At 45.3% G+C, this 27,648-nt stretch overlaps 1 protein-coding gene and 9 non-coding genes across 10 annotated transcripts; 7 read left to right on the forward strand and 3 right to left on the reverse strand.

Moving 5' to 3' along the window:
- The first annotated feature begins 1 nt into the window (after nt 1).
- On the forward strand, nt 2-11,894 carry LOC120815768 (N-chimaerin). The gene is made up of 16 exons (XM_040170752.2): nt 2-54; nt 356-514; nt 835-939; nt 2,285-2,323; nt 2,443-2,498; nt 3,718-3,749; nt 3,878-3,991; nt 4,645-4,771; nt 5,127-5,288; nt 7,671-7,748; nt 8,333-8,417; nt 8,602-8,775; nt 9,319-9,396; nt 9,485-9,622; nt 9,780-9,885; nt 9,972-11,894. Exons 3-16 carry the CDS (start codon nt 921-923, stop codon nt 10,141-10,143), a joined length of 1,380 nt encoding a protein of 459 aa, XP_040026686.1. The 5' UTR covers nt 2-54; nt 356-514; nt 835-920; the 3' UTR covers nt 10,144-11,894.
- Nucleotides 151-224, reverse strand: trnai-aau (transfer RNA isoleucine (anticodon AAU)). Its single transcript has one exon. It is a non-coding gene; the product is annotated as a tRNA-Ile (tRNA).
- Nucleotides 11,895-13,220: 1,326 nt separating the features above from the next.
- On the forward strand, nt 13,221-13,293 carry trnam-cau (transfer RNA methionine (anticodon CAU)). The gene has a single exon. It is a non-coding gene; the product is annotated as a tRNA-Met (tRNA).
- A 654-nt stretch (nt 13,294-13,947) lies between these two features.
- Nucleotides 13,948-14,020, forward strand: trnak-cuu (transfer RNA lysine (anticodon CUU)). The gene has a single exon. It is a non-coding gene; the product is annotated as a tRNA-Lys (tRNA).
- A 3,611-nt stretch (nt 14,021-17,631) lies between these two features.
- Nucleotides 17,632-17,702, forward strand: trnag-gcc (transfer RNA glycine (anticodon GCC)). The gene has a single exon. It is a non-coding gene; the product is annotated as a tRNA-Gly (tRNA).
- A 773-nt stretch (nt 17,703-18,475) lies between these two features.
- trnag-gcc (transfer RNA glycine (anticodon GCC)) lies at nt 18,476-18,546 on the forward strand. Its single transcript has one exon. It is a non-coding gene; the product is annotated as a tRNA-Gly (tRNA).
- Nucleotides 18,547-21,453: 2,907 nt separating this feature from the next.
- Nucleotides 21,454-21,524, forward strand: trnag-gcc (transfer RNA glycine (anticodon GCC)). The gene has a single exon. It is a non-coding gene; the product is annotated as a tRNA-Gly (tRNA).
- A 325-nt stretch (nt 21,525-21,849) lies between these two features.
- Nucleotides 21,850-21,920, forward strand: trnag-gcc (transfer RNA glycine (anticodon GCC)). The gene has a single exon. It is a non-coding gene; the product is annotated as a tRNA-Gly (tRNA).
- A 392-nt stretch (nt 21,921-22,312) lies between these two features.
- Nucleotides 22,313-22,384, reverse strand: trnad-guc (transfer RNA aspartic acid (anticodon GUC)). The gene has a single exon. It is a non-coding gene; the product is annotated as a tRNA-Asp (tRNA).
- Nucleotides 22,385-23,309: 925 nt separating this feature from the next.
- trnad-guc (transfer RNA aspartic acid (anticodon GUC)) lies at nt 23,310-23,381 on the reverse strand. Its single transcript has one exon. It is a non-coding gene; the product is annotated as a tRNA-Asp (tRNA).
- Nucleotides 23,382-27,648: the final 4,267 nt, after the last annotated feature.

Consider the following 27,648-nt stretch of genomic DNA (forward strand, 5'->3'; position numbering starts at 1 on the left):
CCGGCTAAAGAGGTGGAATAAGGCATAATTAACATTTCTAGCGATGTTCTAATGGTAAGGGAAAATGTAAATTTCTTTCTCATTCCTGATTTTTATTATTTCGTGGCATAAGGCGCTTCAGAAACCCTGAATGAAACAAGAGAAAAGTAATGGCCAGTACGGGTATCGAACCCGCGACCTTGGCGTTATTAGCACCACGCTCTAACCAACTGAGCTAACCGGCCATGAGTTGAGTGGGGATACAATGAGTTTAAAAACCCTATTCTGAGTTTAAACCTTACCCTAACAAAGAAGGCAGATAAGCGAGGTATCGCGTTCGCCAGCTGCCCTGAAGGTTTGGTTTATTCCCTTTTAGTGAAGCCTAACGTTGCCTCCAACGACAACCAACAACAACTCTTGCTAACAGCTAACGTTAACATCGGAAAGGACCGTTACCATAGTTACATTTGAGAGAGGGCGAGACTGCCCACGTGACCCAGTAAGATGGCGACCACAATGCAGAATGGATTTGAATGTGAGTACGCCGTATTATTAGCTAACTGTTTATCAACTAGTGTTTCAATTCACAATGTTTGAAGACTGTCGTCGGTGCACGTTCAGTGTATTACAACGTCTTTGTTTACCTCTACGGTTTGGTAAAAAGATGCATCCGTTGGTTCCGTTTGATGATCGGTTCAGCTCCCATCTGAAATAACGTTACCGAACCCGCTAACGTTAGCTCACCGGTTATTGTTCATCGTTATTCAGCGGCTTTCACTTTAGCCACGGTGGTTGACCTCGGTCAGTGGGAGAATGCCTTGAGCTCATTTACCCTAAACATCTTCTCTTTTTCAGGATTTTAACTGAGAGTGGTTCGTTTTGCTGGAAATTTGGATCCACTGGTTAATCGATCATTGTAATATTGAAATCCCAGAATCGAGATGGCTCTGAATGTGTTTGGTAAGCAGCATCACACACCAGTTTGTTTGTACGTGTGTCATGTTTTTATAATACAACTGGTAGGTACTGTCCACAATCATTTTGAATTACCTTAATTATAAAGTTCTTCACCACTCAACCTCAAATCAATAACATCCTCGTCTGCTTCGTTTATGTCACAGTTGTATTTTACTGGTAACTTTGCAGGCTATGGTTTTATAAACCAACCACACGGTCATCTTAGAAATTATGATGCATTTTTATCGAAACTATGAACAGTGAATAACGCAGTTAAATCAGCTTTGCTTCAACGCAAGTCTACCAGTACTTGAGTAGGAACTTTACTAACTATTAAAAATGGTGTATTTTAAGCTGTGCAGTGTCTAAAATTCATTTTCTGTTGAATAGTACTGACGTATAGCTTTGTATTTTATGCTTTTGGTAAACTTAAATATGAAATTTTAATCAGTTGTGAAAACATTGCAGCCGATTTACGCATCACAATTGTCCTTGCAGCGCTCGGGTCAAAGCACTGGCATTTATTTACCCAGAGTTGTATCCTGCTTCACACTGCGATTCGTCAGCAGGCCGTGTGTTTTGTCTTTGCTGTGTCTCGCTGTGAGCTTCTGTTGCCTTGAGAAAGAGGGGGAGACACTTGGCCAGGGAGGACCTGGAGTTATTTTGAAGACAGGATACGGGGACGACAAGTGTTGCACAGATAAGGCCCGCGGAGAGAACAGGAAACAGGCCGTTGGTTTTACTCCTGCAGAGAAGATGGAAGATGTGCCTGCATTAAAAGGGATACTGGCCGCTGCATATTGTGCATTTTTGTCTCATCAAAATTAAGCTTTTAAAGAAATAAGCACATGTTTTCATACAGAAACTACAACAGAGGATTTAACAGTCGATACCGTGTCACGCTTTGATTTTACTTGTCGCACTACGTTGCATTTTGATGTGTTTGTAAATGAGAATTGACACAAATGAGCTGACTGAACGAGTACATCAGCCAAACGCCACTGGAGAGGAAGGGGAAAGATCTTGTGTTCTTCTGAGCGTCTCACGTTGCAAGTCACTTAGTCACAGTTTATGCTCAGTGAAGTACTTTCACTTATTTTTTTCACCATATTCATTTGGCGATGGCGTTACCAAAGCCGCAAAGTTTTAGTTTTAAGCTGTATAAAAGTCTGAGCCTGGCGCTCTTACCCAGCACCTGAAATAAAAAGGATTAACCTGAATGAGGGTTCGTATCAACGTTGAGAAATGAGGCCGATCAACACGGTACCACGCTCTGTCCCCCTGGGGGCGCTGGAGCTAAAGAAATAAAGAGTAACTGTTGGAGACCTGCTCTTCTCTCTGTCCTCAGATCATGATGAATACAGGCCACCCGTGTGGAAGTCTTACTGTGAGTATTTATGGATCACTCAGCGTGCTGTTATAATCATTTGTCATTTTTCTTAAACTTCACGATTGTTATGAGTGTTTCTTACATGCTGATGCTTTTCTGTTTTTTTTCTGCCACAGTGTACCAGCTCCAGCAGGAGGCGCCTCACCCACGCAGACTCACCTGCACCTGTGAGGTGAGCACATGCCTCCTCTGCCAGACAGCCAAACGCCGCGTCTGTCTTTCACCCATTGTTCAGTGATTTGAATGGAGACCCAAAGAAGCTCAGCTTGATCTGCCATTGGCTTGTATCAAGATTATCAAATGTTGTTTGTTCTCCAGCATCACTTTCGATTACCAACTGAAACAATGATGCTGTGGTCTAAGCCTCAAGCAAGCTGTTATTAGAGGGAGTGCTATTGGAGGGAAACCAGCGTGTTCGCCAACAGATGTGTTAGCGGCGGGGGCACCACGGTCCGTGGGAATCCAAGGGGGATTAAATAATGGGGGATTGTGCGTCTGGTGTTTGTGTTAATCTGAAAAGTCTTTTTAGGGCATGCTGGATGGATGGTGGTGTGTGTGTTTGTGCTAAATGAACAGCTGTTGGCTTTGATGCCCTGGCCTGGTCAGGTAGTTTGTGCTGACCCGTTTAAAATCCAACCCACCCCCCTTTACGACCGGCAGCTTTGTTTTGAGCCCTATGTGATTTACTGCTGCCCCAATAAGCACGTATCTAAGGCAGGTACTTTTTAATTTGTGGCATGTCAGGGTGACTTAAACGAAGGGGAGACTGTCCTTTAGGACCTCGTCTTACATTATTATTATACAGTTTCATCAAAGCCATAGCTAAAAAAAACAGGAGTAATAAATATATATTGTGTTCCACTGGATAATTCAGGAAGTTCAGAAACGTAAAGGCAGCGTTTTGTTACTCATAGACGGGTGGAATGAGGGAACGGCTCATTTTGACTTTTACCACCTTGATTTATGTATGTGGAACGATGGTGTTTGCCGTATGCACAAAATGTATTCACACCCATATCAAGGTGCACCTCAAACACACACACACACACACACACACACAGAGCATCCATATTAATATTCAGCTCAGCTTGTTGGACATTTGTTGATTTATTGGCTCCACAGCAGTTTGAGAGCAACACTATGTTCTGCTTTTTATCCGACTCGTGCAGAATTCTCTGTGCCCACGCACAAGAGCCGTGTCGGTGTGTGTGTGTGTGTGTGCGCGTGTGTGTGTGTGTGTGCGCTACACACACACGCGCTAACGCTGGCATTTCACACCCTGTGTTTTTGCTGTTGTATGCAATATGTTGTAATATGATGCAATGCCGACCCCGTGAACATTTCGGCTGTAGTTGTTTCATCCTCTGTACATATTCCTTTTGCCCCTGCAGGTGGACAACCGGCCCAAATACTATGGAAGAGAGTAAGTTATTGTTGTCTTCGTAAGCGATTGATGTGAGGCACGTCCCCTCGACTCCTCTCCATCTCCTCATGCTGAAAAGCCTGTTCTCTGGAGGAAATCTTCACCTATAAGCTCCTCCTCACGTCCAGGTACCATGGGATGATCTCCAGAGAAGATGCCGACCAGTGGCTGAGTCAGGCCGAAGGCAGCTACCTCATCAGAGAGAGTCAGAGACAGCCGGGCACCTACACGCTGGCTCTAAGGTAGATGCAGACGAGAGAAAAAAAGCTGCGAGGGCCAGAAGATCTTTAAGGTCAAACCCAAACCGTGAAAGCCAAACTGACAGCGGCCTGATCAGCAGTCGCTTTGACTTGAATGTTAGCTGTCGTTTCCTTTGAGTTGGAGTCACAGTTTGAATTGGGCGCACGGCACAATTAGAACGCGCTTTTGGGTCAGCGTGCTCTATTCATATCCACCTGCACACGGTTCTTTCCCTTTTCCCTGCCTCTCCCATGGCCGTGGTTCCAATTACCGTCCATAAATACCCCTTCATAAGCCAGCGTCCCACTCTGGCCCGGCGGAAATGGAAAGGTTGGGTTTTGGGTTAATGATCTCACGGTGCAGTTTCATCTCGCGGTGGTTCAATTTTGATCTGCTGAGGGGCAGATGACGCGTTGGCCCAGTTCAGTGTCTGCCTGTCACAGTTATTGTGCCATTTCTTGACTGTGTATTTTCTTGTAAAAGGGGGGCAGTAGTGAGCGAATGAACCGCTTCTGTTCTTAATCTTCTATTGAAAATAGTTAACTAGTATTTAAAGCTTCCAAGTGACAACCCAGACGCTCAAACGACATTCATGTTATCCTCATTTCACCCCTGCACGGCCTGAAGCCAAAGTGTCCTCCTCCGTTCCGTCCAGGTTCGGGAACCAGACGAGAAACTTCCGTCTCTACCACGACGGGAAGCACTTTGTTGGAGAAAAGAGGTTCGAGTCCATCCACGACCTGGTCACCGACGGCCTCATCACGCTCTACATCGAGACCAAGGTGTGTGGCCCCCCTCCCCACCCCACAAAAACATCTGCTCTGAGAACCCAAAACACCACGGCTGCGATCAGTGAATGTAAATGCTGATTATGGATGTTTACAGAATGCAAGAATCTGAGCTGTGAGCCGATGTTTACGTAACCTTCAGCTTTACACACGCATCATTACCTGCCTCCTCCGCTCGGCCACTGGATCATCCCTGGGCTCTTCATTTAAAAAAGGAACATCCGCATTTTCTTTACCCTTAAGTGTTTCTTTGTGTATTCTGTAAAATCCGGAATGTGTTTTGGAAGATTTGGCGGCAAAACCCCAAACCTGCGACTGCCGTGTTGACAGTAACCTTCTCTTCTGTCAGGCAGCGGAGTACATCGCTAAGATGACCATAAACCCCATCTACGAACACGTTGGCTACACTACGCTGAACCAGGAGCCCACTCTGAAAAAACACCTGCCACAAAGCCCCGACGCCCCGGATGGCCCCGTCCCGCCCAAAGACGACCGCCAGGCCGAGGAGAGGGTGAGCACAAGCGCACGTGCACAGTGTCAGAGGATGAACCGTGAGGCGCTTTGTCCCCTTAAAGTTTGGCAAGTTCCCAAAAGCCTTGTTCAAATCGGCCCCAGTTTCTTGTACATTCAACATCAATATTTTCAAGTTGTCGTTGCATGTTGTAGAAGACTATTAGAAACACATTGAGGTCTGAAAATGTTGCTGCTGAATCGAAAAGACATGAACCTGAAATGTTGTCATTTTCTGTTTCAAGTAATCAGTAATTATCGGTAATAACCAAACAGTTGCTAATGTTGGGAAACTCTGGAGAAAGTTGAACTAAATGTGAGAAAAGTTTCTCTAGAGAGCTAGGATAGAGGGGGAGGAGGGGGAGGAGGAAGAATCCCTCCAGCCAAAGGCTCTGCAGATAAACTGCATAACAACAGTTTGCCTGCAGAAACCCGCTGTCTCCCAAAAGTATTAAGCAGTAAAGTTTGTTGATAGTTGTTTTATGGGATTGTTTTTTTGACCCAGAGGACCAACAAGGAAACTTTTATTTAAACAGATGGAGCTTTTGCAGCATTTGACAGGGTTACTTTCTGACTCTGCTGCCAATCACACTTTGTGTAAACGTGATTTCTGTGGATGCGTGTGTGTGACAACAAGGCACAAAGTAGTGTGTGTGTGTGTGTATCCGCTACGCCAGCACTGAACCTCCGGAAGCCTTGTGTGACCTGCAGTGCGTGACCACCTGCACCGCTCCTCGTACATCACTGTCCTTGTGTGCGTGTGTGCGTGCACGTGTGTGCTTTGGTAATGGGCTGGATTTGCAGACAAAGCGGTACGGCTGTGACATTGAGACCCGAGGTGGTTCTCTGTATGGAAGACAAAATGCTCATTCCACAAAGCTTACCACCTTTCATCGCAGGTTAGGTGCTGTTTCCATAAAGGCGTGGTTATGCTAATTATTTTCCCATTTACATTTTTTGTAGGATTAGGCATTACTTTGAGGAGTTGGAAGGCAAATATTAAATCGCGATACCTCGGATTTGATTTTCTGACATTCAGAATTCTGACATTTTAGGAGCTTAAATGACCTTTCTGAGGATAACTAGCTGCTTTTGTCTTTCTGTCCATAGTCTGGGCATTGTTATCCACGCTGCTACCCGCCACCCTGTCATTAAATACCCGTGACCAGTCACACATATTCACTCGGTCAATTTTGGGTTAAAAATCCAACGTAATGTGTTATAACGCAATTGTATACTTTGGCACAAGATAATCTGATAATGCAAACTGCTGGAAGCTTGTAGATCCGTCCGGGGGGGGGGCGTCCAACGACGTGAGCGTAAGTGCTCTCGTTGGGCAGAAAGCAGATCTGGTGAAATGACAAAAGAAGAGTGAAGAAAACAACAGCTCGTTTCTCCGCTCGTTCTCCTCCTGCCTCGCTGTCCCTTTCCCGGTGGAAACAGGAGACGAACAACAAGGATCTCTGCGCTGTGATTGGCTCGTTCTCCTCTCACTGTGACCTGTTAAATTTATCCATCGCTGCACCGTAGCTCAGCCCTCCCCCTCCGCTACTGTGTGTGTGTGTGTGTGTGTGTGTGTGTGTGTGTGGAGGGAAAGAGGATTAACGCACACACACAGACACACACACACTGAGCCATGTGGGCTGAAGCACTCACCTCCACCAGGCTGCAACGGGAATGCACATTCTGCAGCATCCGTCCCGTTTGAAGGATTTTGGGAGCACATTTTGAGGAAGATTTATTGAAACAAATTAAGAGAACTTTTTCACAATATTTATTTCGGTGACTTTTTTTTTTTTTCATTCATTGGCCTTTGTTATGAACTGGAATTGCACCGAGCAGCCGCATCCGTGTGCAGAGCTAATCTGGTTGGCTGATCTGTGCACTGGTAAAAGAGCAGGGCCGGTCTGTATCGGCTCCTCGCTTTGGGACGTTGTCGTCGGATGAGGCTTCTGAAATGATTTGAGACTCTAGCGGGTCATTTCCTCTCTGTTTTTGGTCATTTTTCCTCGGATTTTCTGCCTTTGGGAGCTTTCATATTTCTTGGCACTGTGACTGTTTTTGAGTTTTTGTGTCTAGTGTGAGTGAAATTCACACCAAATTTACAATTCCCACAATGCCGAGCAGAGAGTCGCATGTGGTGAAAAGGGTTAAAAAGCCGCAGCGCAGGCGGGCCGAGAAGCCGGCGGGTCAGAAGGGCTCTTTGTTGAGTGCAGCTCTCAGTTTGAATGTCGCCGCCGCTCCGGTTCCTTCACTGCCGGTCCCCAGCGGCCCCACGGACCCCGGCGGGGGCTCAGGGGCCCGCGTCCACCCGGCCCCCTCCAAACCCACCTCTCCCGCTTCCACTTTCTGGCAACCAATCAGGTCTTTTGCCCTTTCGCAGCTCACGGCGCTGGTGCGGCGGGCCACCCTGAGGGAGAGCGACTTGGCGCCCAAGTACGAGAAGGTCCACAACTTCAAGGTGAGCCGCTCCTTCGCTCCTCCACCGAGTCCAGCTAGCGTGTGCGCCGCAAGAGTTGCTGATTCAGCTCATGGGGTCTTATTCAAATTCACATCAGAGAGCAAAGAATGCATTAGAATACATAGAACACACACACACACATCTACTGTTGTGGTTTGAAGCTTCGTAAGCGCTTTATATTCCCAGTTGTCCACTTTACCAGCAGCCAGTAGTGAGGAGCACAGAGGTCAGAGCCACATTGTGCTGAGCTTAAGGGAAATATGAACCGTGAGCGCGCACGCACACACACACAGCAGCGGCACTGTGATGTGATGGAGGTTTTTAGCATTTCATTATATAGAATTAATCCATGCAAAGAAAAGACTAAAGCTCATCGCTCTCTTTGTATTAAAACATGTAATTATTATATTATATGATTACGTCTGTTATTGTGGGTTATAACCTGTGCCAGTATACCCATTTAATATTGGCAAATGCTACTATTTTTAAAAATAATTTAAAAAAATTAAATTTAAATTTAAATTTAAAATGTTGTTAATTTAAGTCATTTCTCTCTGTATCCCTGCTGTATCTCTTTTAACCAGGTTCATACATTCAGAGGCCCCCACTGGTGTGAGTACTGCGCTAACTTCATGTGGGGTCTCATCGCTCAGGGAGTCAAGTGTGCAGGTAACACCCACAAACAAAAATACGATTCTGCATGTGGTCCTTTGTGCCTCCTCCGCTGTGCTCCAACGCGGCTTGAAGTTACTCACCATCGCCGGTGACTCCTCGGCTCTTGAGCAGAGCCAAGAGTGCAACTGTCCGGCAGTGGTGCTGACTCCCCTTCTGCTGTTCCGCCTTTCTCTGTCAGACTGCGGGTTAAACGTCCACAAGCAGTGCTCCAAAGTCGTGCCCAACGACTGCCAGCCGGACCTGCGGCACGTGAAGAAGGTGTACAGCTGCGACCTGACCACGCTGGTGAAGGCCCACAACACCAAGCGGCCCATGGTGGTGGACATGTGCATACAGGAGATCGAGGCTCGGGGTGAGAGGATTCTGGCGCTTCGCTGCGATTCCAGGAGGGGGGGAACCCCCACGGGGCCGGCATGTGTGTGACTCCCGCGTGCCGGAGTCGGTCTCCCACCTCCTTTATGGGATCTGGGATGGGATTTTATTGACTACCTTTCAGGACCTGAGTGAAACTAATGCGTGAAATCAATAAAGACGCCTGGGTTGAAGTGATTGGACTTGACGGGTGCAAGAGAGCAATTTACTTCTCATTCCCTGTTGTCTCTGTTTGAATCCCTCATCAATCCTCCCTCTCGTCTGTGTGTGTGTGTGTGTGTGTGTGTGTGTGTTTCTGTTGGCACGTCAGGAGAGAAAGCGCCGTCACAAGCACGTTGTTGTGTATCAGCACTTAATCCACCCGTTTGAACTCTGTGACACAATTATTTATTATCATGTTTTATTATTCCGATTAAAGGTGTCTTTAAACTTCTATTTTTGACAAAGCAGCTGTCTGAAACCCAAAGGCAGTCGTTGACATTTTCCGGTCCTAATACATCAAATGAATGTCTGTGTGTCGCAGGTCTGCAGTCGGAGGGCTTGTACAGGATATCTGGCTTCAGTGAGCTGATTGAAGACGTCAAGCTGGCGTTTGACAGAGGTGACTGTTTCCTCTTCCGACTGAGGGCTGGTGTTTCACTTGGTGACCACGTTGGCTCACTTGTTTGGCTGATGGATCTGCCCCACAGATGGAGAGAAGGCGGACATTTCCTCAAATGCTTACGAGGACCTCAACATCATTGCCGGAGCCCTCAAGCTCTACTTCAGGGAGCTGCCTATTCCGCTCATCACGTACGACGCCTACCCGCACTTCATCGAAACAGGAAGTAGGTCTCCGTGTGTGCTTTATGTGTCTTATGTACTTAGGAACCCAGAATGAGAGGACGAGCATTTGAGGCGTCCTGTTCTGTACTGTTGAAATCAGGAAAGGACACGGATTTGTTTGCATTTTAAAATGAATTGTTGTGTTTGGTGTGTTGCCAGAGATCGCAGACGCCGAGAAGCGACTGGAGTCTCTGCACGAGGCCTTAAAGCTGCTGCCGCCGGCCCACTGCGAGACGCTGCGATACCTCATGGCTCACCTCAAGAGGTCAGAGCCCACGAGTCCCGACTTCTAGTTTTGCGGCCATCTTCTCGGCTCACTCGCTCACATTGTCCTTCCGTCTCTGATTCCAGGGTGACCGAGTACGAGAAGGAGAACCTCATGTCCAGCGAGAACCTGGGAATCGTCTTCGGCCCGACCCTGATGAGGGCCCCCGGGCTGGACGCCATGACGGCGCTCAACGACATCCGATACCAGAGACTTGTGGTGGAAACGCTCATTAAAAACGAAGATGTGCTTTTCTGAGCGGACCGGAGGCGAAAGCGCTGGTGTGAAAGGATGGAGAAAAAAAAATGGGACTTTTTCCAAGAAAATGAAACGTGGAAGGTGCGTGTCGCTCGAGAGGACAACAAGGAAGGAGGGAACAATGAAGGAAGGGACTGTTTGCAACGAAGGAAACCAGTTTAAAAAGGGGGAAGAAGTAGAACGAAGAATGTAGTGTTTCCCCACATCGTTTAAGTTAAATTGTAAATTACGGACGATTTTCCAGCTTCACTCGATTAGAAATGAGCAAATATCTGCGATGATGATCCAGGGACAAATATGTTCCCCGTTGTTGGGAGAAATGAATTGAACGCCACGGTGTCCGTGTGGGGGAAGCGTTCTGTGTTAATATCTTTCTTAATTTGATGCCTTCAGTTTTTGGTTTTGTTTTTCCCGCAGACTTACTTTTAAGAAGCTTTTGTTTGCAATGTTCGTATTGCATTCGGGCCCGAAAACTAATGAGCCACAATCTCACGAACAAGTGCCACCTCGTGGTCACCAATAGGTTTTAGTGGAATTTTTTAAAATTCATTTTGTTTGCATTTAATCCTCCTTCAGGAAGAAGAAGAAGAAGCACTGACAGCTGGATGAATGAATGATTAGAAAAAGAAAACAGCTCTGATTCCTCTGCATGGAACTAAAGTGACATTGGACCTATTTGTCTTTTTAAACTTTTTACTTAACAGCTTCCTCTTCTGTTCCACAGACTGAAACATAATTATACAGTCACTTTACACAAAGCAGGTTTTAGTTGCTAACACAGACGTATGATAAGCGGTTTAAGGGTTGTTGCTGTGTAATTACATGACAACTGAGGGGGCTGTATAGTAAACGGTTAGACTTTGTTCGCCACTTAAAGGGAAGCTTTGGGAACATTTTCCTTCTGACCTGCAGCCTGTTCTTCTTCTCCGTCGGGGCTTTAAACTCATCGTAACTGACTTGAAACTATATTTGTGAAAGGGTTTTTATGTTTTGACTTTGCTATGGATTGTCATTTTTTTAAAGCAGTTCTGTCATTAAGTAGATTTTTGTTGGTTGTTGAAATAAGAATTTAAATTCTTGAACGCTCTCCTGCACTCGATTTAAGCAGATTGAAATAATCATTTGACTTTGTTGGCCTGAGTAGGTTAAGAGATTATCTGAAATTAAAAAAATGATGGGCAAAAAAGATGAATATAAAAAAACTCTTAATTTCTCTGTATCCATGTTTCATGATGAGGCCATAAAAGACGATCAAACTGAAATTGTGACGTTGATGATGAAAGCAGTAACTTAAATGACATCTCTTGTATGAAGGAGTTTAATCGCCACAACTTTCTAACTAGGGCCATTTGAAGAGGGGTGTATGTCCCCCCCCCACACACACACACACCTATACTAACACACTAAACCCTTGTTTTATTCATTTCTACCCCCATTTATGTCGGGGGGACACTGAATGATTTCCTGCTCCCAGTTAACTTCATCAGGGTTTTAAAAACCAACTGCTGGGTGTAACATTACTATTTTTCTAACAAATCCTGATTAGTTTTTTTTATTTTTAATTTGGACAAGTTGTACTAGCTATCAACCCTAAGCCTAAACCAACGAAAACATGTGAGCCTCCAGTGCTTCATTGATTCACGTTGTTTGTTTCTTTTTGTTGTTCTTTTTACTATCATTGCTGTAAAGTTTTTTTCTACCTGATTTCTGCATGCTGAAATTAAATTATTAAATATGCATCACAGTTGGTACATTTCTGATGTCATTCTTGGTTTACACGCCCTCACATGAGCAACTCTCACACGTGACGTCGTTTTAGCCCGTAGCTCTTGACGAAGCTCGACTCTTGGTAATTTTCCATCATAGTGTGGCGCGCACACCTGCCCAACACGTGACCCCGCCACCGCGTTCCGCCCATTGGATGCTGGTTAATTGAAGGCGAGTCCGTGTCCCCAGGGCCTTACACGGTCACTTCGACGTTATTACTGCCTACTTTAATGAATATTGTCAAAACAGTTTTCAACAGTTTATGTGTTGTTTGTTTTTGTCGTGAGAAAGAAGATTAACGGCCCAAATTGGACGTATATTGCGCTGGATTTTTGGTGGAAAACCGGATTAATGGTGGATTCATTTGTTTTGTGTTGGCCTTGGGGTAAGTTACTGAAGACACAATGTCAATGTGTTACTTGTAAAATAAGCATTTCACGTTAAGTCTATACATATTCACGAACGGGTAGCAGCATGGCTAAAAGCCAACGTTGCATCGCTGTAGGCTCGCAGCTTGCTATAGCTAAAGCTAATTAACGTGTTTTTTTTTGTATTTTTGCTTGTCCGACAACTAATGGGCCGTTACTGAAATTAACTGGTGAACGATGCTTGAACTAACTGGCCACTAATTGAGCTGTTAAATAACTACCCAAAAGGAATAACTTATTTATTAACATCATTCCTATTCTTCACACGCGAGTTTACGGAGAGCGGGTAGCATCGGCCTGGGCTGGCAAGCTTGCTTGAAGCTAACGCTAGTTCCCGTTTTATCATGTTAATTAACGTTAGTAACAATAAGTCACATTACGTGAGCTGCTTTTCTTCCTTGTTAAACAGCTTATGGGGCGGGACTTAAATGAACTGGTGAACAATGCTTCAACTCAGTGACCGCTAATGTGAGCTGCTGATGTTAACTAAAGTATTAAAAAGTAATAACTTAACGTTAGTTATTGACATCAGGCCTTCGCACACGATTAAACGGAGATAAATACCTCAGCCACATGTTATGCTCGCTTTATTCACAGTCTCTTATTTGATTTTGGTTACACGTCCATTGTTGGATGTTTGGATTTAACGTTACATGAATTGTTACTTTTTTGGGAACATAACGTCAATGGAAGGACGGGAGGCTCAACAGTGGAGCGTTGCCGCCCTCTAGCGGAAGATCAGAGTTACTACAGCTAATAGTCGCTTGAAGTAACGTGATGAGTTTTTGATATGTGGACATATCTGCTCCGCATGTATTTGAAATTCTCAGTGTATGTTATCTGAGACTCTATTTAATGAGTTCCGGTGAGGATGTAGACGTAGCCTCGTTGGCGCAGTAGGCAGCGCGTCAGTCTCATAATCTGAAGGTCGTGAGTTCGAGCCTCACACGGGGCATCACTTTTGCTGGTATAACCTTAAATCATGTTATGCTGATTAAGCTCGAAGTTTATGAGTGCCATTTACAATGTTATATTTGTAGAAGAATATATGTATTCATTGGTTGATTGCTGATGCTACAACTGTTACTAGCTGATGCTACAACTGTTACTACCTTTACCATTTTATGGTTTTTAACTACTGCAATTACTTCTATTATGTTTATGTTTTATCGAATTGGAAATTTCATCCTGTCCAAAATTCATTACTGTAGTAATTTCGGCTACCACTACTACTTCATATTTCTACTACTGATTTTGCTCCTTTATTCCTGGTAGTACAACAACTACAGCTACTACTTAGAGCTCTGAAAAAAATTAAGAAACCACTTCAAAATCATCAGCTTCTCTGGTGTTCGAGTAAAATTCAATTATTTTGTTTCCTTCTATGAACTACTCACAGCATTTCTCCGACATTTTGAAATAAAATTCTTTAATTTTGAGAATTTATGTTCAGAAAGTGATCACACTCCAGATTTTCCATCGTTGTTACGGATGTAACTATGGTTCTCTGAATCATGGATGACAGAGCGGCAGCGTTCAACAATTTATATCAAGTATGTTCCTGCAGCATCTCTGCAATTAAATATGAACACAATACAGTCACATCCATGCCCGGCTAGCTCAGTCGGTAGAGCATGAGACTCTTAATCTCAGGGTCGTGGGTTCGAGCCCCACGTTGGGCGCAATCAATTTTTATTTTGGTTATCTATGATGGAGATTTTACCCTGTCGAAAACTCGGTTGGCTTTCCTTTTCAATGTGTGGCGTGTGAACTGGTTGTAAGGTGCGCGTCTCATGTTCAATGCGTGAGGCTTGGGAACCCTGCAGTGATTTTATTATTATAGATGTGTTTTGAAAAATACTACTGTAACAACGTCTGTAACAAGTATGTAACAAATGCAGTCGTTTCATGTAAGTTACTACGTTTATGTAAATGCCTGTGATAGGGATAACAACATATGACATATTCATCTCTAAAGTAAAATGTATTCCGACAACAGTAATTGAGTATGTAGGAGGTGTTAGACAAAGTTACGTTTTCTCCTCCATTAATAAGCATTTAAACATTGTTTTCTCATTGAATCTGTGTAGTTGTTGACTTATGTCTGTAATAGCACACACACTATTCAAATACACTTACCTGCAATATTGTCCCTTTTTGAAAATGCTTTTTTACAATGGCAGCAAGACGGTGATGATGACGGGCGGAGCATCTCGACACTGATTGGCTTGGAGAATAGGGACATGGAATAAAATTCAGAACATTCAATATCCTTATGTTCCTCTATGCGTGGAGGAAAGGTACCCAGATAGTAGTCAACTCCGGGGCGGATCTGCCCTCAGTTGGCTAGATACACCGTAGAGTCAGACTTGGTTTGGCCATGAGCACCGGATCTGCCGGATTCTCAAGTTTAGTGAACTTCAGGACCCTTAGCATCATTTCCCATCATAAATCTTTTGAATCATTCATGAAGGTTTTTGGACTCTTGTGCTTGTCATTGGTCAAAACAAAGACCACGTTCAAGTACAGGGCTATTCATAAGTGTACTTGGTACCAGAATAACCACGGCCAAAGATCGAGGATCGACCTTGTTGTCGCATCCTTAGAACTGAAGCCGAATGTCTTGGACAACTGGGTGAAGATAATAGCAGGGCTGTCTGCTATAAGTCACTACCTGTAGTGAGCTGGATCAGATAGTTGGACAGGGGGCTGGAAAAGCTTGGTAAATCCAATGTTGCACTGAGAGTGAGCTGGGAACCTGTAGCAGCAGCCCATTTCCGTGAAATCCTACACTTCCTCCTCTGGATCCATTCTTTGCATCTCGGGGGAAAATAGTGCCTGAGCTTAATGAACTTCAGAGACTCGCCGACCAGATACGGCGTGTGGAGCGGACCAACCCGGACTCTTTAGTTATTGTTCTCGGGGACTTTAACAAAGGAAATCTCACCCATGAACTTCCTAAATACCGACAGTTTATTAAATGCCCCACCAGAGAGGAGAACACGCTGGATCACTGTTACAACACAGTAAGCAGGGCTTATCACGCCGTCTGTGCTGTGTACCATCATGCACCAGGGTGAGTTACAACAACGACAAACCCTGGTTCACAGCGGAACTCAGAACACTACACCTGCAAAAGGATCAGGCATTTAGGAGTGGGGACAAAGACTTGTACACAGAGGCAAAATACAAGTTTAGCAAGGCGGTGAGAGATGCTAAACGACTGTACTCTGAGAAACTCCAACAACAGTTCTCAGCAAGTGACTCTGCTTCGGTCTGGAAAGGCCTCAAACACCTCACCAACTACAAGCCAAAAACTCCCCACTCCATGAATGACCTCCGCCTGGCAGACGAGCTGAATGAGTTCTACTGCAGATTTGAAAGACAATGTCCTGATCCCATCCCCCACAGCTCCACCAACCTGCTGCAGTCCCCCTCCCCTCCCTCCCCCAGCCCATCAGGTGCTCACGCCTCTTCAACTATATCACCTTCCCCTCCCCCACCAGCAACGACCCTCTCTATTCTGGAGAGAGACGTTAACCGGCTCTTTAGAAGACTAAATCCCCGTAAGGCAGCCGGTCCGGACTCCGTCTCCCCTCACTCCCTGAAGCATTGTGCTGACCAGCTGTCTCCGGTGTTCACTGACATCTTCAACACCTCCCTGGAGACATGTCCTGACCCACCTGAAGTCCCTCACCGACCCCCTCCTGGACCCCCTACAGTTCGCCTACAGAGCCAACCGCTCTGTGGAAGATGCTGTCAACATGGCCCTCCACTACATCCTCCAGCATCTGGACTGCCCAGGAACCTACGCCAGGATCCTGCTTGTGGACTTCAGCTCTGCTTTCAACACCATCATCCCGTCTCTGCTGCAGGACAAACTCTCCCATCTGCACGTGCCCGACTCCACCTGCAAATGGATCACAGACTTCCTGTCTTGACAGGAAGCAGCACGTGAAGCTGGGGAAACATGTCTCAGCCTCTCGGACCATCAGCACCGGTTCCCCCCAAGGCTGCGTTCTTTCCCCTCTGCTCTTCTCCCTGTACACCAACAGCTGCACCTCCAGCCACCAGTCCGTCAAGCTCCTAAAGTTTGCGGATGACACCACCCTCATTGGACTAATCTCTGGTGGGGACGAGTCCGCCTACAGGTGGGAGTCTGACCATCGGGTGTCGTGGTGCAGCCAGAACAACCTGGAGCTCAACGCTCTAAAGACAGTGGAGATGGTTGTGGATTTCCGGCGGAACGGAGCCCCACCCTCCCCCATCACCCTGTCTGACTCCCCCGTCACTATTGTGGATTCCTTCCGTTTCCTAGGCTCCATCATCACCCAGGACCTCAAGTGGGAGCTGAACATCAGCTCCATCACCAAGAAGGCTCAGCAGAGGTTGTTCTTCCTGAGCAGCTGAAGAAATTCAACCTGCCAAAGACGATGATGGTCCACTTCTACACGGCCATCATCGAGTCCATCCTCTGCTCCTCCATCACCGTCTGGTACGCTGCAGCCACAGCCAAGGACAATGGCAGGCTGCAGCGGGTCATCCGCTCTGCAGAGAGGGTGATCGGCTGCAATCTGCCGTCCCTGCAGGACTTGTTCGCTTCCAGGTCTCTGAAGCAAGCTAAAAAGATCGCGGCCGACCCCTCCCACCCCGGACAAAAACTGTTTGTGCCCCTTCCATCTGGCAGGAGGCTGAGGTCCATCAGGACTAAGACCTCCCGCCACACAAACAGTTTCTTCCCGTCGGCAGTCGGGCTCATCAACAGAGCCCGGTCCCCCAATGACTGACTATAACATTCCACCGGTCACTCCCCTTCATACTGCACATGCCACTTTAACTGCAATTCATCACTTTGTCGTCACTTGTCACTTTGTCTCTTGTCTGTTACTTGTTCGTTAGGGCACTTTATGCTTAATATTTTTCTTTTTGACTTTTTAATATTTAAATTTTATTTTATTCTACTAACTCATTGCATTAGCATTTCATTCCACTTTATGTTATTACTTGTGCACTGTTGTCTTGTCTGTCTACTGTCGCGCACTAACCGCCAAGACAAATTCCTTGTATGTTTGACATATTTTGGCTAATAGATGTTTCCTGATCCTGATCCTGAGAACTGTAAGCATCCTTCCCTTCCGCTGTTCCTTTGTAAGATTCAGAAAGGCAAGAACGTTTGCACGTAAACATTTGTGACACCGTGTTAGAACCTTTGCCATCCACATCTCTCCATCTTCCGACATCCTCTGCACCTGGTGGATATTCACGAGACGCTGTGATTTTGTCAGGCATGTGAGCATTGGTGGTTCAGTGGTAGAATTCTCGCCTGCCACGCGGGAGGCCCGGGTTCGATTCCCGGCCAATGCAACAGTTCTTTTAACTTAAGCATTTACAATGGGGCAATGTTTCATTTCTTATGTTTTCAGGCAGGCTTTTGTGTGTGTGTGTGTGTGTGTGTGTGTTCTTTGTAGTTTCTTTGTTCCTCTAAAGGGGACTCCACTTAATTTATGATGTAGAAATCCAAACGAAGGTGTTAGGATGAGCGGCCTGCTTGTTCTGATCCCATCTCATGCTTTGTTTTTGGACCCATGTGCTTGTCATTGGTCAAAACAAAGACCACGTTCAAGTACAGGGCTATTCATAAGTGTACTTGGTACCAGAATAACCACGGCCAAAGATCAAGGATCAAACTTGTTGTCCCATCCTCAGAACTTAAGCCGAATGTCTTGGACAACTGGGTGAACATAATAGCAGGGCTGTCTGCTAAAAGTCACTACCTGTAGTGAGCTGGATCAGATAGTTGGACAGGGGGCTGGAAAAGCCGGGTAAACCCAATGTTGCACTGAGAGTGAGCTGGCAACCTGTAGGAGCAGCCCATTTCCGTGAAATCCTACACTTCCTCCTGTGGATTTATTCTTTGCATCTCGGGGGAAAATAGTGCCTGAGCTCAATGAACTTCAGAACTGTGAGCATCCTTCCCTTCCGCTGTGCCTTTGTAAGATTCAGAAAGGCAAGAACGTTTGCACGTAAACATTTGTGACACCGTGTTAGAACCTTTGCCATCAACATCTCTCCATCTTCCGGTAGCCTCTGCACCTGGTGGATATTCACGAGACTCTGTGATTTTGCCAGGCATGTGAGCATTGGTGGTTCAGTGGTAGAATTCTCGCCTGCCACGCGGGAGGCCCGGGTTCGATTCCCGGCCAATGCAACAGCTCTTTTAACTTAGGCATTTACAATGGGATCAATGTTTCATTTCTTATGTTTTCAGGCAGGCTTTTGTGTGTGTGTTCTTTGAAGTTTCTTTGTTCCTCTAAAGGGGACTTCACTTAATTTATGATGTAGAAATCCAAACGAAGGTGTTAGGATGGGCGGCCCGCTTGTTCTCATCCCATCTCACACTACGCCTGCAAAAGGATCAGGCATTTAGGAGTGGGGACAAAGACTTGTACACAGAGGCAAAATACAAGTTTAGCAAGGCGGTGAGAGATGCTAAACGACTGTACTCTGAGAAACTCCAACAACAGTTCTCAGCAAGTGACTCTGCTTCGGTCTGGAGAGGCCTCAAACACCTCACCAACTACAAGCCAAAAACTCCCCACTCCATGAATGACCTCCGCCTGGCAGACGAGCTGAATAAGTTCTACTGCAGATTTGAAAGACAATGTCCTGATCCCATCCCCCACAGCTCCACCAACCTGCTGCAGTCCCCCTCCCCTCCCTCCCCCAGCCCATCAGGTGCTCACGCCCCTAAAGGGGACTCCACTTAATTTATGATGTAGAAATCCAAACGAAGGTGTTAGGATGAGCGGCCTGCTTGTTCTGATCCCATCTCATGCTTTGTTTTTGGACCCATGTGCTTGTCATTGGTCAAAACAAAGACCATGTTCAAGTACAGGGCTATTCATAAGTGTTCATGTGTTCTTTGTAGTTTCTTTGTAAACATTTGTGACACCGTGTTAGAACCTTTGCCTATCAACATCTGTTGGAACCATATTTTCTGTTTTGTTACACATCATTTATTTGTTTTGTTGGTAGGAATTATGTGTATTCACTTAATGTATTTTTTGTTCATTTTTGAAATAACTTTCTTTATGATTCATTAGATGCACCTGATGAGGATCAGCGGATAAGAGGAGGGGGTGGGACTGAGGCACCGGGGCAGGATTTTGTATTGGACGGGACATCGGCACAGTCTTTCGAACTTACGTTGTCCACTATATTAATCACGTTGAAATTAAACGACCAAATGTGACACTTAGACGTAAAATGGAACACAAGCATTGAGATCTGAAAATGGCTGTGCACCGACGCTCCCCATCCAACCTAATGGAATTTGAGAGGTTCTGCAAAGAAGAATGGGAGAAACTGCCCAGAAATAGGTGTGCCACGCTCGTGGAATCATACCCAAGAAGACTTGAGGCTGTAATTGCTGCCAAATGTGCTTCAACAACGTATTGAGCAAAGGCTGCGACTACTTATGTACATTTTTTTCGTTATTTATTTTTAACAAATTTGCAAAAAACAGTTTTCACTTTGCCATTATGGGTTGTGTGTAGAATGTTGAGGAAAATAATGAATTTAATCCATTTTGGAATAAGGCTGTAACATAACAACATGTGGAAAAAGTGAAGCGCAGTGAATACTTTCCGGATGCACTGTATACCCCACCATGGTGTGTACCACAAGCGTAGAAAGTCAATAAGAGTGGTGTCTGATTGTACATCTACATACAAAGGAACATCACTCAACAAAGGAACTTTTACCAGGACCTGACTTAGCCAACTCGCTTCTCGGAGTCGTGCTGAGGTTCCACCAAGAGAAGTTTGCCGTTATGACAGATATTGAGAGAATGTTCCACCAAGTTAAAGTTTACAAAAAGGATTCTAACTTGCTGCGATTTCTGTGGTGGCCAAACGGAGACACAAGCAAACCCTTACAGCAATACCGAATGAAAGTTAATTTGTTCGGAGCCATCTCCTCACCAAGTTGCGCTAATTTTGCTCTTCAAAAAAACTGCAGAAGATAACAAGGACAAATGTGATGCAGTGGCAGTTAACACTATCATATCAAACTTTTATGTAGATGACTGCCTTAAATCTTTGCCCACAGAAAGGCAAGCGGTTAACCTCGTGAAAAATCTGAGTGAGCGGTGTGCTAAAGGAGGATTCAAACTAACAAAATGCCTCATCAATAGCCGGGCTGTCCTGGCTACTATCTCAGATGAACACAAAGCCAAGCAGATTAAAGAACTGGACCTGGACAGAGAAAAGCTACCTGTAGAGAGGGCTCTTGGGATGTACTGGAATATAGAAAGGGATACATTTGGATTTCAGATAACAATCAAAACCAGGTACTGTCAAAACCATCAGATCTGATCAAGATACAAATTTTGTTGCCGCAAAAAAGGAACTGGAACAATCATTAAAAGGACTACAGCATGACGACACATGCCGAAAGAATCTGCTGCAAGACGGAATAGAGTGGATATTTAACCCAGCAGCAGGCGCTCACCACGGAGGCATATGGGAGAGACTAATTAAGTCACTTATGAAAATTCACCTGCACCTCATGCACCTGATGAGGATCAGCGGATAAGAGGAGGGGGTGGGACTGAGGCATCGGGGCTGGCTTTTGTATTGGACAGGACATCGGCACAGTCTTTCGACCTTACGTTGTCCACTCTATTAATCACGGAAGAGATGGCATGAATGAATACTGGAAGCGGCATAGGCATGAAGCTTCTGTGGATGAATTGGAATCTGACCCGGTTAGATACACAGGATTAGGAGCCATACCTAAAACCCCTCTTCAGAGATTTTTGAGCAATCCCGCATCGAAATTGGACAAAGCTGAGAGACCTCCAGTGCAGGATTACAGTGCACCAACTCACCCAAGGATCTTGGTGAATGTTTCATTTCTTATGTTTTCAGGCAGGATTTGTGTGTGAAAGTAGCAGGCAAGCATTGTGCTGATCAGCTGCGGTGTTTGGAACGATTGCAACACCTCGCTAGAGACATGCCATATACAAGCCTGTTTTTGGACTTTGGGTAGGCATTTTCATTCAGCCCGTCACGCAGGAACTTGTTGTTTTGGTGCACTCTTCACTCCTATGTGAGCATTGGTGGTTCAGTGGTAGAATTCTCGCCTGCCACGCGGGAGGCCCGGGTTCGATTCCCGGCCAATGCAACAGTCTTTTTTAATACTCGCTTTTTTTTCTTTTTTTTTGTTCCTCCTTCCAGTTCTCCGTTCCCCAACAAACCTCCCACCTGCTCCACTACATCGCCTCTCCATGGGCTATAAAAAAATCAGGAACCCAAGAAAGTAGCAGGCAAGCATTGTGCTGATCAGCTGCAGTGTTTAGAACGATTGCAACACCTCGCTAGAGACATGCCATATACAAGCCTGTTTTTGGACTTTGGGTTTGCATTTTCATTCGGCCCGTCACGCAGGAGGCTCATATTTTATGTAGGTAAGAATTTGTTGTTTTGGTGCACGTTCTGGTCCTATGTGAGCATTGGTGGTTCAGTGGTAGAATTCTCGCCTGCCACGCGGGAGGCCCGGGTTCGATTCCCGGCCAATGCAACTAACTTTTTCTTTTTGAAAACAAATCGCCACAATTAGGGGATGAAAGATTACGGAGTGAAGAGGGTTTATGTATCAGCGTGCTGCAGGTTCCACTGCTTCCGCCTGCCGACACCTCGATGTAGAAGGCGTCGGACGCCACATTGGCTGGGTTTATGACTGTTCAGTTCAGCTCAAATTATCTGGGAAAAACACATTTTAGCCTTGTCAAGGAGTTCAAATAGCACCTCTGGATCCGACCCCAATAAAAAGAAACAAATGTCACCAGGCAGAATGAGTACTGCATTTAATTTTATATATTTTCTATACTTTTATGCGTCATACTCCTTATCTCGACTAACCTCGGTGCTGGAAGAAGATTTCGAAAATAGCAACTTTAAAAAAAGCTTTGACTCCCCGTCGGGGAATTGAACCCCGGTCTCCCGCGTGACAGGCGGGGATACTCACCACTATACTAACGAGGAGGTGCTTGTGTATGTTTTCCCGTCGAGTTTTGAGCCACGGTCAATTTGTATTCTTTAGCCAAAATCTCTTAAAAAACAAGATGAAATAGTTTAACCTGGTTAATCTTGCAGGCAGCGTGTCATCTGAGGGTGTGAGTTCGAGCCTCATACGGGGCATTTTTTCTTTCAGACACAATTTAGTTTTATCCCAGCCAACCTTTTGTCATCAAAGCAATTTTGACAAAAAAAAAACATTATTTTAAAACGATTTTTTATCTAATGAGAAAAAAAGCCTGAAAGTCGTTCAAATTACAGGGTACAACTGTAAATCATATTTTTGACGTTGTCATGGTGACGTGACATAAGCCATCAAAAGTTCTGTCCCATTCGTATTTAAACAATTTAAAGCCCTCACAGACTCTCAAATTCAACCACTCTGCCTTGACGTCAGTTAAGTCCCTCAGGGTTTGGGGGGTAGGTTTATGGTTGAGATTGCGCCCCTGTATTTGGTGCAAGACAAAATTTCTCGTATGCACTAAGCAACAGATCGGAACGTTGAAATACAATGCTTCTAACCAAAAGAGGGCGCCACAGGCCACAGTGGTCCAAAACTGAAAGAGTTTTGGACCACTGAATCGTCCAGTTTATTGGAAACAGGAGAGGCAAATAAGCTCAACTTTCGACAATAATAATTACAATTGAAAAATGTTGATAGAAAGTTCCCGGTACAAATATAAAATGCTTGATCGTTGAAATGGTAAAGTATAATGATGCCATAGCGTTTTATTTGATCAATGTCTATAATCACATCCTGAGGAAGTTCCTCTATACTAGCTGTGTGGGAACTATGGGAGCAGAAGAATCACAGAGCAGAACAATCTCAAAGAACCTCTTCTATTTGATCCCATTTGTCTATTTCTAAAAGAGAAACTCAAAAAGGTGTTAACTCCCCGTCGGGGAATTGAACCCCGGTCTCCCGCGTGACAGGCGGGGATACTCACCACTATACTAACGAGGAGGTGGCTTTCTCCATCGTCCCGTCCACTTTAAACCCCGGCCTCTTGGGCATCCAGGGAAACTTTGGCTAAGCTTCCTAAACCGGCCCCGGTTGGATTCCCAGCCAATTCAACAGTATTTTTTATGCCTAGTTTATGCGTTTTCAGAGAGACACAAGGACACGCAGACGCAAGAGCCCCTTGGTGTTACTCCACCTATTGTTGCTCTGCAACACACGCAAGCCTTTTAGAACCATGAATTGAATCGAGTGCGTCAACACAACAGTGCAGAAAGACCCAGTCGCAGAAGCATGCACGAGCCTTCAGGCATTTACAATGGGGGCAATTTTTCAGTTCTTATTTTTTTAGGCAGGCTTTTGTGTGTGTGTGTCTTGTCTTTAGTTTCTTTGTTCCTCTAAAGGGGACTCCACAGATTTGATATTCAATGTCCTAACTCCACTACTACCAGTACTTCTACTTGAGTAATGAACTTTTGACACCCCTGCTGTGGAGGCAGCAGCCTCCCGGTGGGATTTAGGTGATTGAAGGCAGCTGGACTCGGTGCCCTGAGATTAGAAAACTCAGTGTTCGTTCATTCACTCCCTTCCTCTTCTCTTTCCAGCAGGCAGTGGTGTGGTAGGGCAGCTCATGCACATCCTACACTATGGATAATACTGGCGTTCACATCCCATCTGTAATGTTTGTTGATTTTTTGTTTCGATCTGTATTTATTATGTTAAATAAAGAACATGTCTCTTGAAACTGCAACTCTAATCCTGCCATGGCCCAAAGAGCCAGGTCGTGACAAATGGGGGGCTTGTCGAGTTGTGGTCAGTGATTTTGTGCGACACGTCTTTGTTTACGTATTGATCAGCTGTTGAGCGGTTGGTGCGCGTTTGGTTTGGTGGTGATCGCCGGTTTGTCTCCGTGTTGCAGGAAGTTTGGGAGTCGTACTGGATTTTGAAGCTTTTGGATTAGTTTTTGTTTTCTCTTTTTGCGAAATGTCGATTTGTACGTGGTCCAAAGAGAATGCAAGTGTTGCCGCCCTGATGCGCTGTGTTTGGAGTTTCCCTGTCAGGTTATTTATAGTGGCGCCTTCCCTCTTGGGTCAAGTCTTTTTTCTTCTTTTGTTTGTAGTGTTGTGGTCAGTGTCCGCTGTCTATGGACGGTTGTCTCGGAGCACGTCCGTGGGACCAGGCAGTTCGGGGGTAATTGACACCAGGTGGCTGTAATGAGGTGGGCTAGTCTAAAAGTGGCACGCCTCCACCAGCTCTTCCTCTTGCGCCGGTGTTGTGTCCGGGCGACTATATGCGTGCTGCTCTGTGCGCCCAGTGGCGTATTTACTTGGTTAGTGTCCCTCTCTTTGCGTTGTTGATACGGTCTGATGGCTAACACTGGTCACAAGTAAATGCCAGCGACAGCCAGTGTCCTCTCCCTCCTCCTGTGTAAGCTTGTGTCCTAAAACCGGTATGTGTGTTACGCGAGCAACCGCAGTGTTGCAAAACTAACGGAATTTTTCTGTAATTATCAGTTGCTGTGATCAGCGGCTTGGGGTCGCTGCGGTTTTCTCTCCGGGGGAAGCTTCGTCCTCGCGGCGGCGTCCCTACTGGCTTTGTCTCCCCTTGGACACGTTGTCTCGCTGCGCTGTGTAGGGCTGCGTGCGGTCTGGTGCTTTGGCGTCCCCGGTTCATACCGTGCGCCAGATCAGCTCCTTTAAACATTTGTCACGCCTGTGTTTCAACCAGGGCTCTGTCCCTGTGCATTGTTGAATGGATGTTTATCTTGCTGTAATTTTGTATATTCCTTTTATTTTAACTCCTAATTTGTTTTTGTCTTTCTTTAGTTGGAGACTGGTGGTGCTGGTGTCCTACCCCTTTGTTTGCTGTGTCCTGGGAAGCGGGATCCTCACTAGGTCGGGTGGTTTTGAGTTTGTGCTTAATTTGGTGCTTAACACCACACCTAGACTTCTCCATCCACTCGGCTCCAGATTTTCTTTTAGAAGAATGAGATTGCACTCATTTTAAAACTATTTAAAATAAAGCTGTTTTTCTAAACCGTGAACTGAGTCTCTTGCCTCCAGTAAACTTACCTGTGCCTTGTGCTTCCCACATTATTTTTCGGGGTGAAATCACAATTTACATCCTGAGTCAGGTTTTATTAATGCGAGAACACTTACGCTGACCCGCTGAACAGGTATTTCCCTAGCGCTGTTCCTATGCTAAACGCTAACCCTGTTGTCGTCGGTAGCTGCCAGGTCCCGTTCTGCACCTCCAAATCCCACGTGAACTCATGCCGATGTACGTAAAGTGACAGTCCGCGCTCACCCTGTGTGCGGACCATCTAGAAGCAGGAAAACCTCCCGGACTTGAGACTAATCACTTTTCAACAAAGCAATTTGTTGAAATAATTCATAAGCCTAGTTTATGCTTCTGCGTTTTCAGAGATACGCAAGGACACGCAGACTCAAGAGCCCCTTGCGCGTCCCTTGCGTGCGTTTTCACACCTTTGCGCGCGTCGACCCATTTTCTAGACTAGGGTCAAAAGCTACGCAAACCGGGCTGCGATTGGTCCACTAACTACGTCCTTTACGGAGTCTCACATTTCAGTTTTCATTGCCAAATACCGTCATTATTAAAATGTTTACAAGAGAACGGATCAGATTGAACTTGTCGGCAGAAATGCGTGAATATGACCGCTTATACAACTGGCGGGCTATAAGGACGTGTGGATGGCCTCTGATTCATGGAGCGGGATCTCCTCGGTTTGCCGGTCGAGAGGTGCACAAAGTTGTGGCGGAAAATACGGGACAAATGTGTCGATGAAAAGCAGTGGCGATGCACGAGGCAATAAAGTCTATGATAAATAAACAAACCATTGACTTTCACACACAAAGACGTGACTCTCTTGGTCGTCTTCAACAAAAAAAACGTTACTCCACCTGTTCTTCTGGAGGTGAATTGCTGTGCAAGACTTTTAGAACCATGAATTGAAACGAGTGCATCAACGCAACGACACAGAAGCATGCGCCAGCCATTAGGAGGACAACAGCAAAATATTAGTGATGAATTATAAGGGTCAGTCAAAAAACACACACATGCTCATCAATCACCAGCTGGTTTGCTGGTTTGTCCAATTAATCCAATAATTCTGTTATGATTGTGACTGCGGTTGAGCCAGGATCCACTCCTAAAAGCACGTTCAACGAGTGCTGAGAAGAAGCAAGTGACACGTGGAATGCTGTGTCACATTCATCTAATATTTCAGCCACCTCTGGTTACAAAATGACAGCACACGTTTTATCAAACCCAGAAACTCCCCTTTTGCACGAAGTAGCAAACGCACATGCATTGTTTACAATGAAATCCCTTTAAAATGCCATTAGGAGCTAATGTGCTTCTCACTTCGGATTCGATTTGAAGGGAAAAGGTCAGCAGTTTCAAGCTAATTGCAGACAATCAGACTTTCAATGTGTAACAAAGGCGAATGTCTCGATATGGTTTGTCAGAAAAAGAAAATCCTGTGATAGTAAACCGGGCAAAGTCATTCGTGAGTAATCTTTAAATATTATTTAAATATAATATAATTTTCACGTTGGATGTTAATGGTCCGTAGTTACAGAATCATTTCCCCACGGGTTGTTAGCGGACACTCAACGTGCAGAGGTGTCAAAAGTATTCACATTCATTGAAGTACAGATACTAGGGTTTAAAAAGACTCCTGTAGAAGTTTAAGTACCAACTCAAGCTTTTTACTTAAGTAAAAGTATAAAAGTACTGGTTTCAAAACTACTTAAAGTATAAAAGTAAAAGTAATGTAAGAAATTCCATTAAGGAAAAACTCTTAATGCGTAACCTCGCTCACACAACACGTCAGTCCGTTACAATGTGATCAGAAGGTGCCTGCAGATCACGAGCAAATACAGAATCCCTTTGTGTTCCTTTCCAAAGCCGCATTAAGACACGCATCACTTTATTTAATACGCTGCTTGCAAGTCGCTGTGTTTTGCCAGACGCTCAATAAAACATTTAGGACAAACCCACGGTCATGAAGATACTCATCTAACATTACATGGACTCTGCGTGAGGAAGAGGAAGAGGAGGGTCCATGTCGATAAATACCAACTTTCCACCGACCACTTTTCCCAGCCGGTATCACTCCGATCTGCCGGTGTTCTATCATTTTCTACTTGTCGAGAACTGCTACTTTGTAGTATTGGGCCGAGTCAATTTTCCAGGTTTCCTTGACACGCCCATAATATTTTGCAACCCTGTCGGTGAACGACGCGTTAAC

The sequence above is a fragment of the Gasterosteus aculeatus genome, chromosome 1 (assembly GCF_964276395.1).
Source record: "Gasterosteus aculeatus chromosome 1, fGasAcu3.hap1.1, whole genome shotgun sequence".
Taxonomy (NCBI): Eukaryota; Metazoa; Chordata; class Actinopteri; order Perciformes; family Gasterosteidae; genus Gasterosteus; species Gasterosteus aculeatus.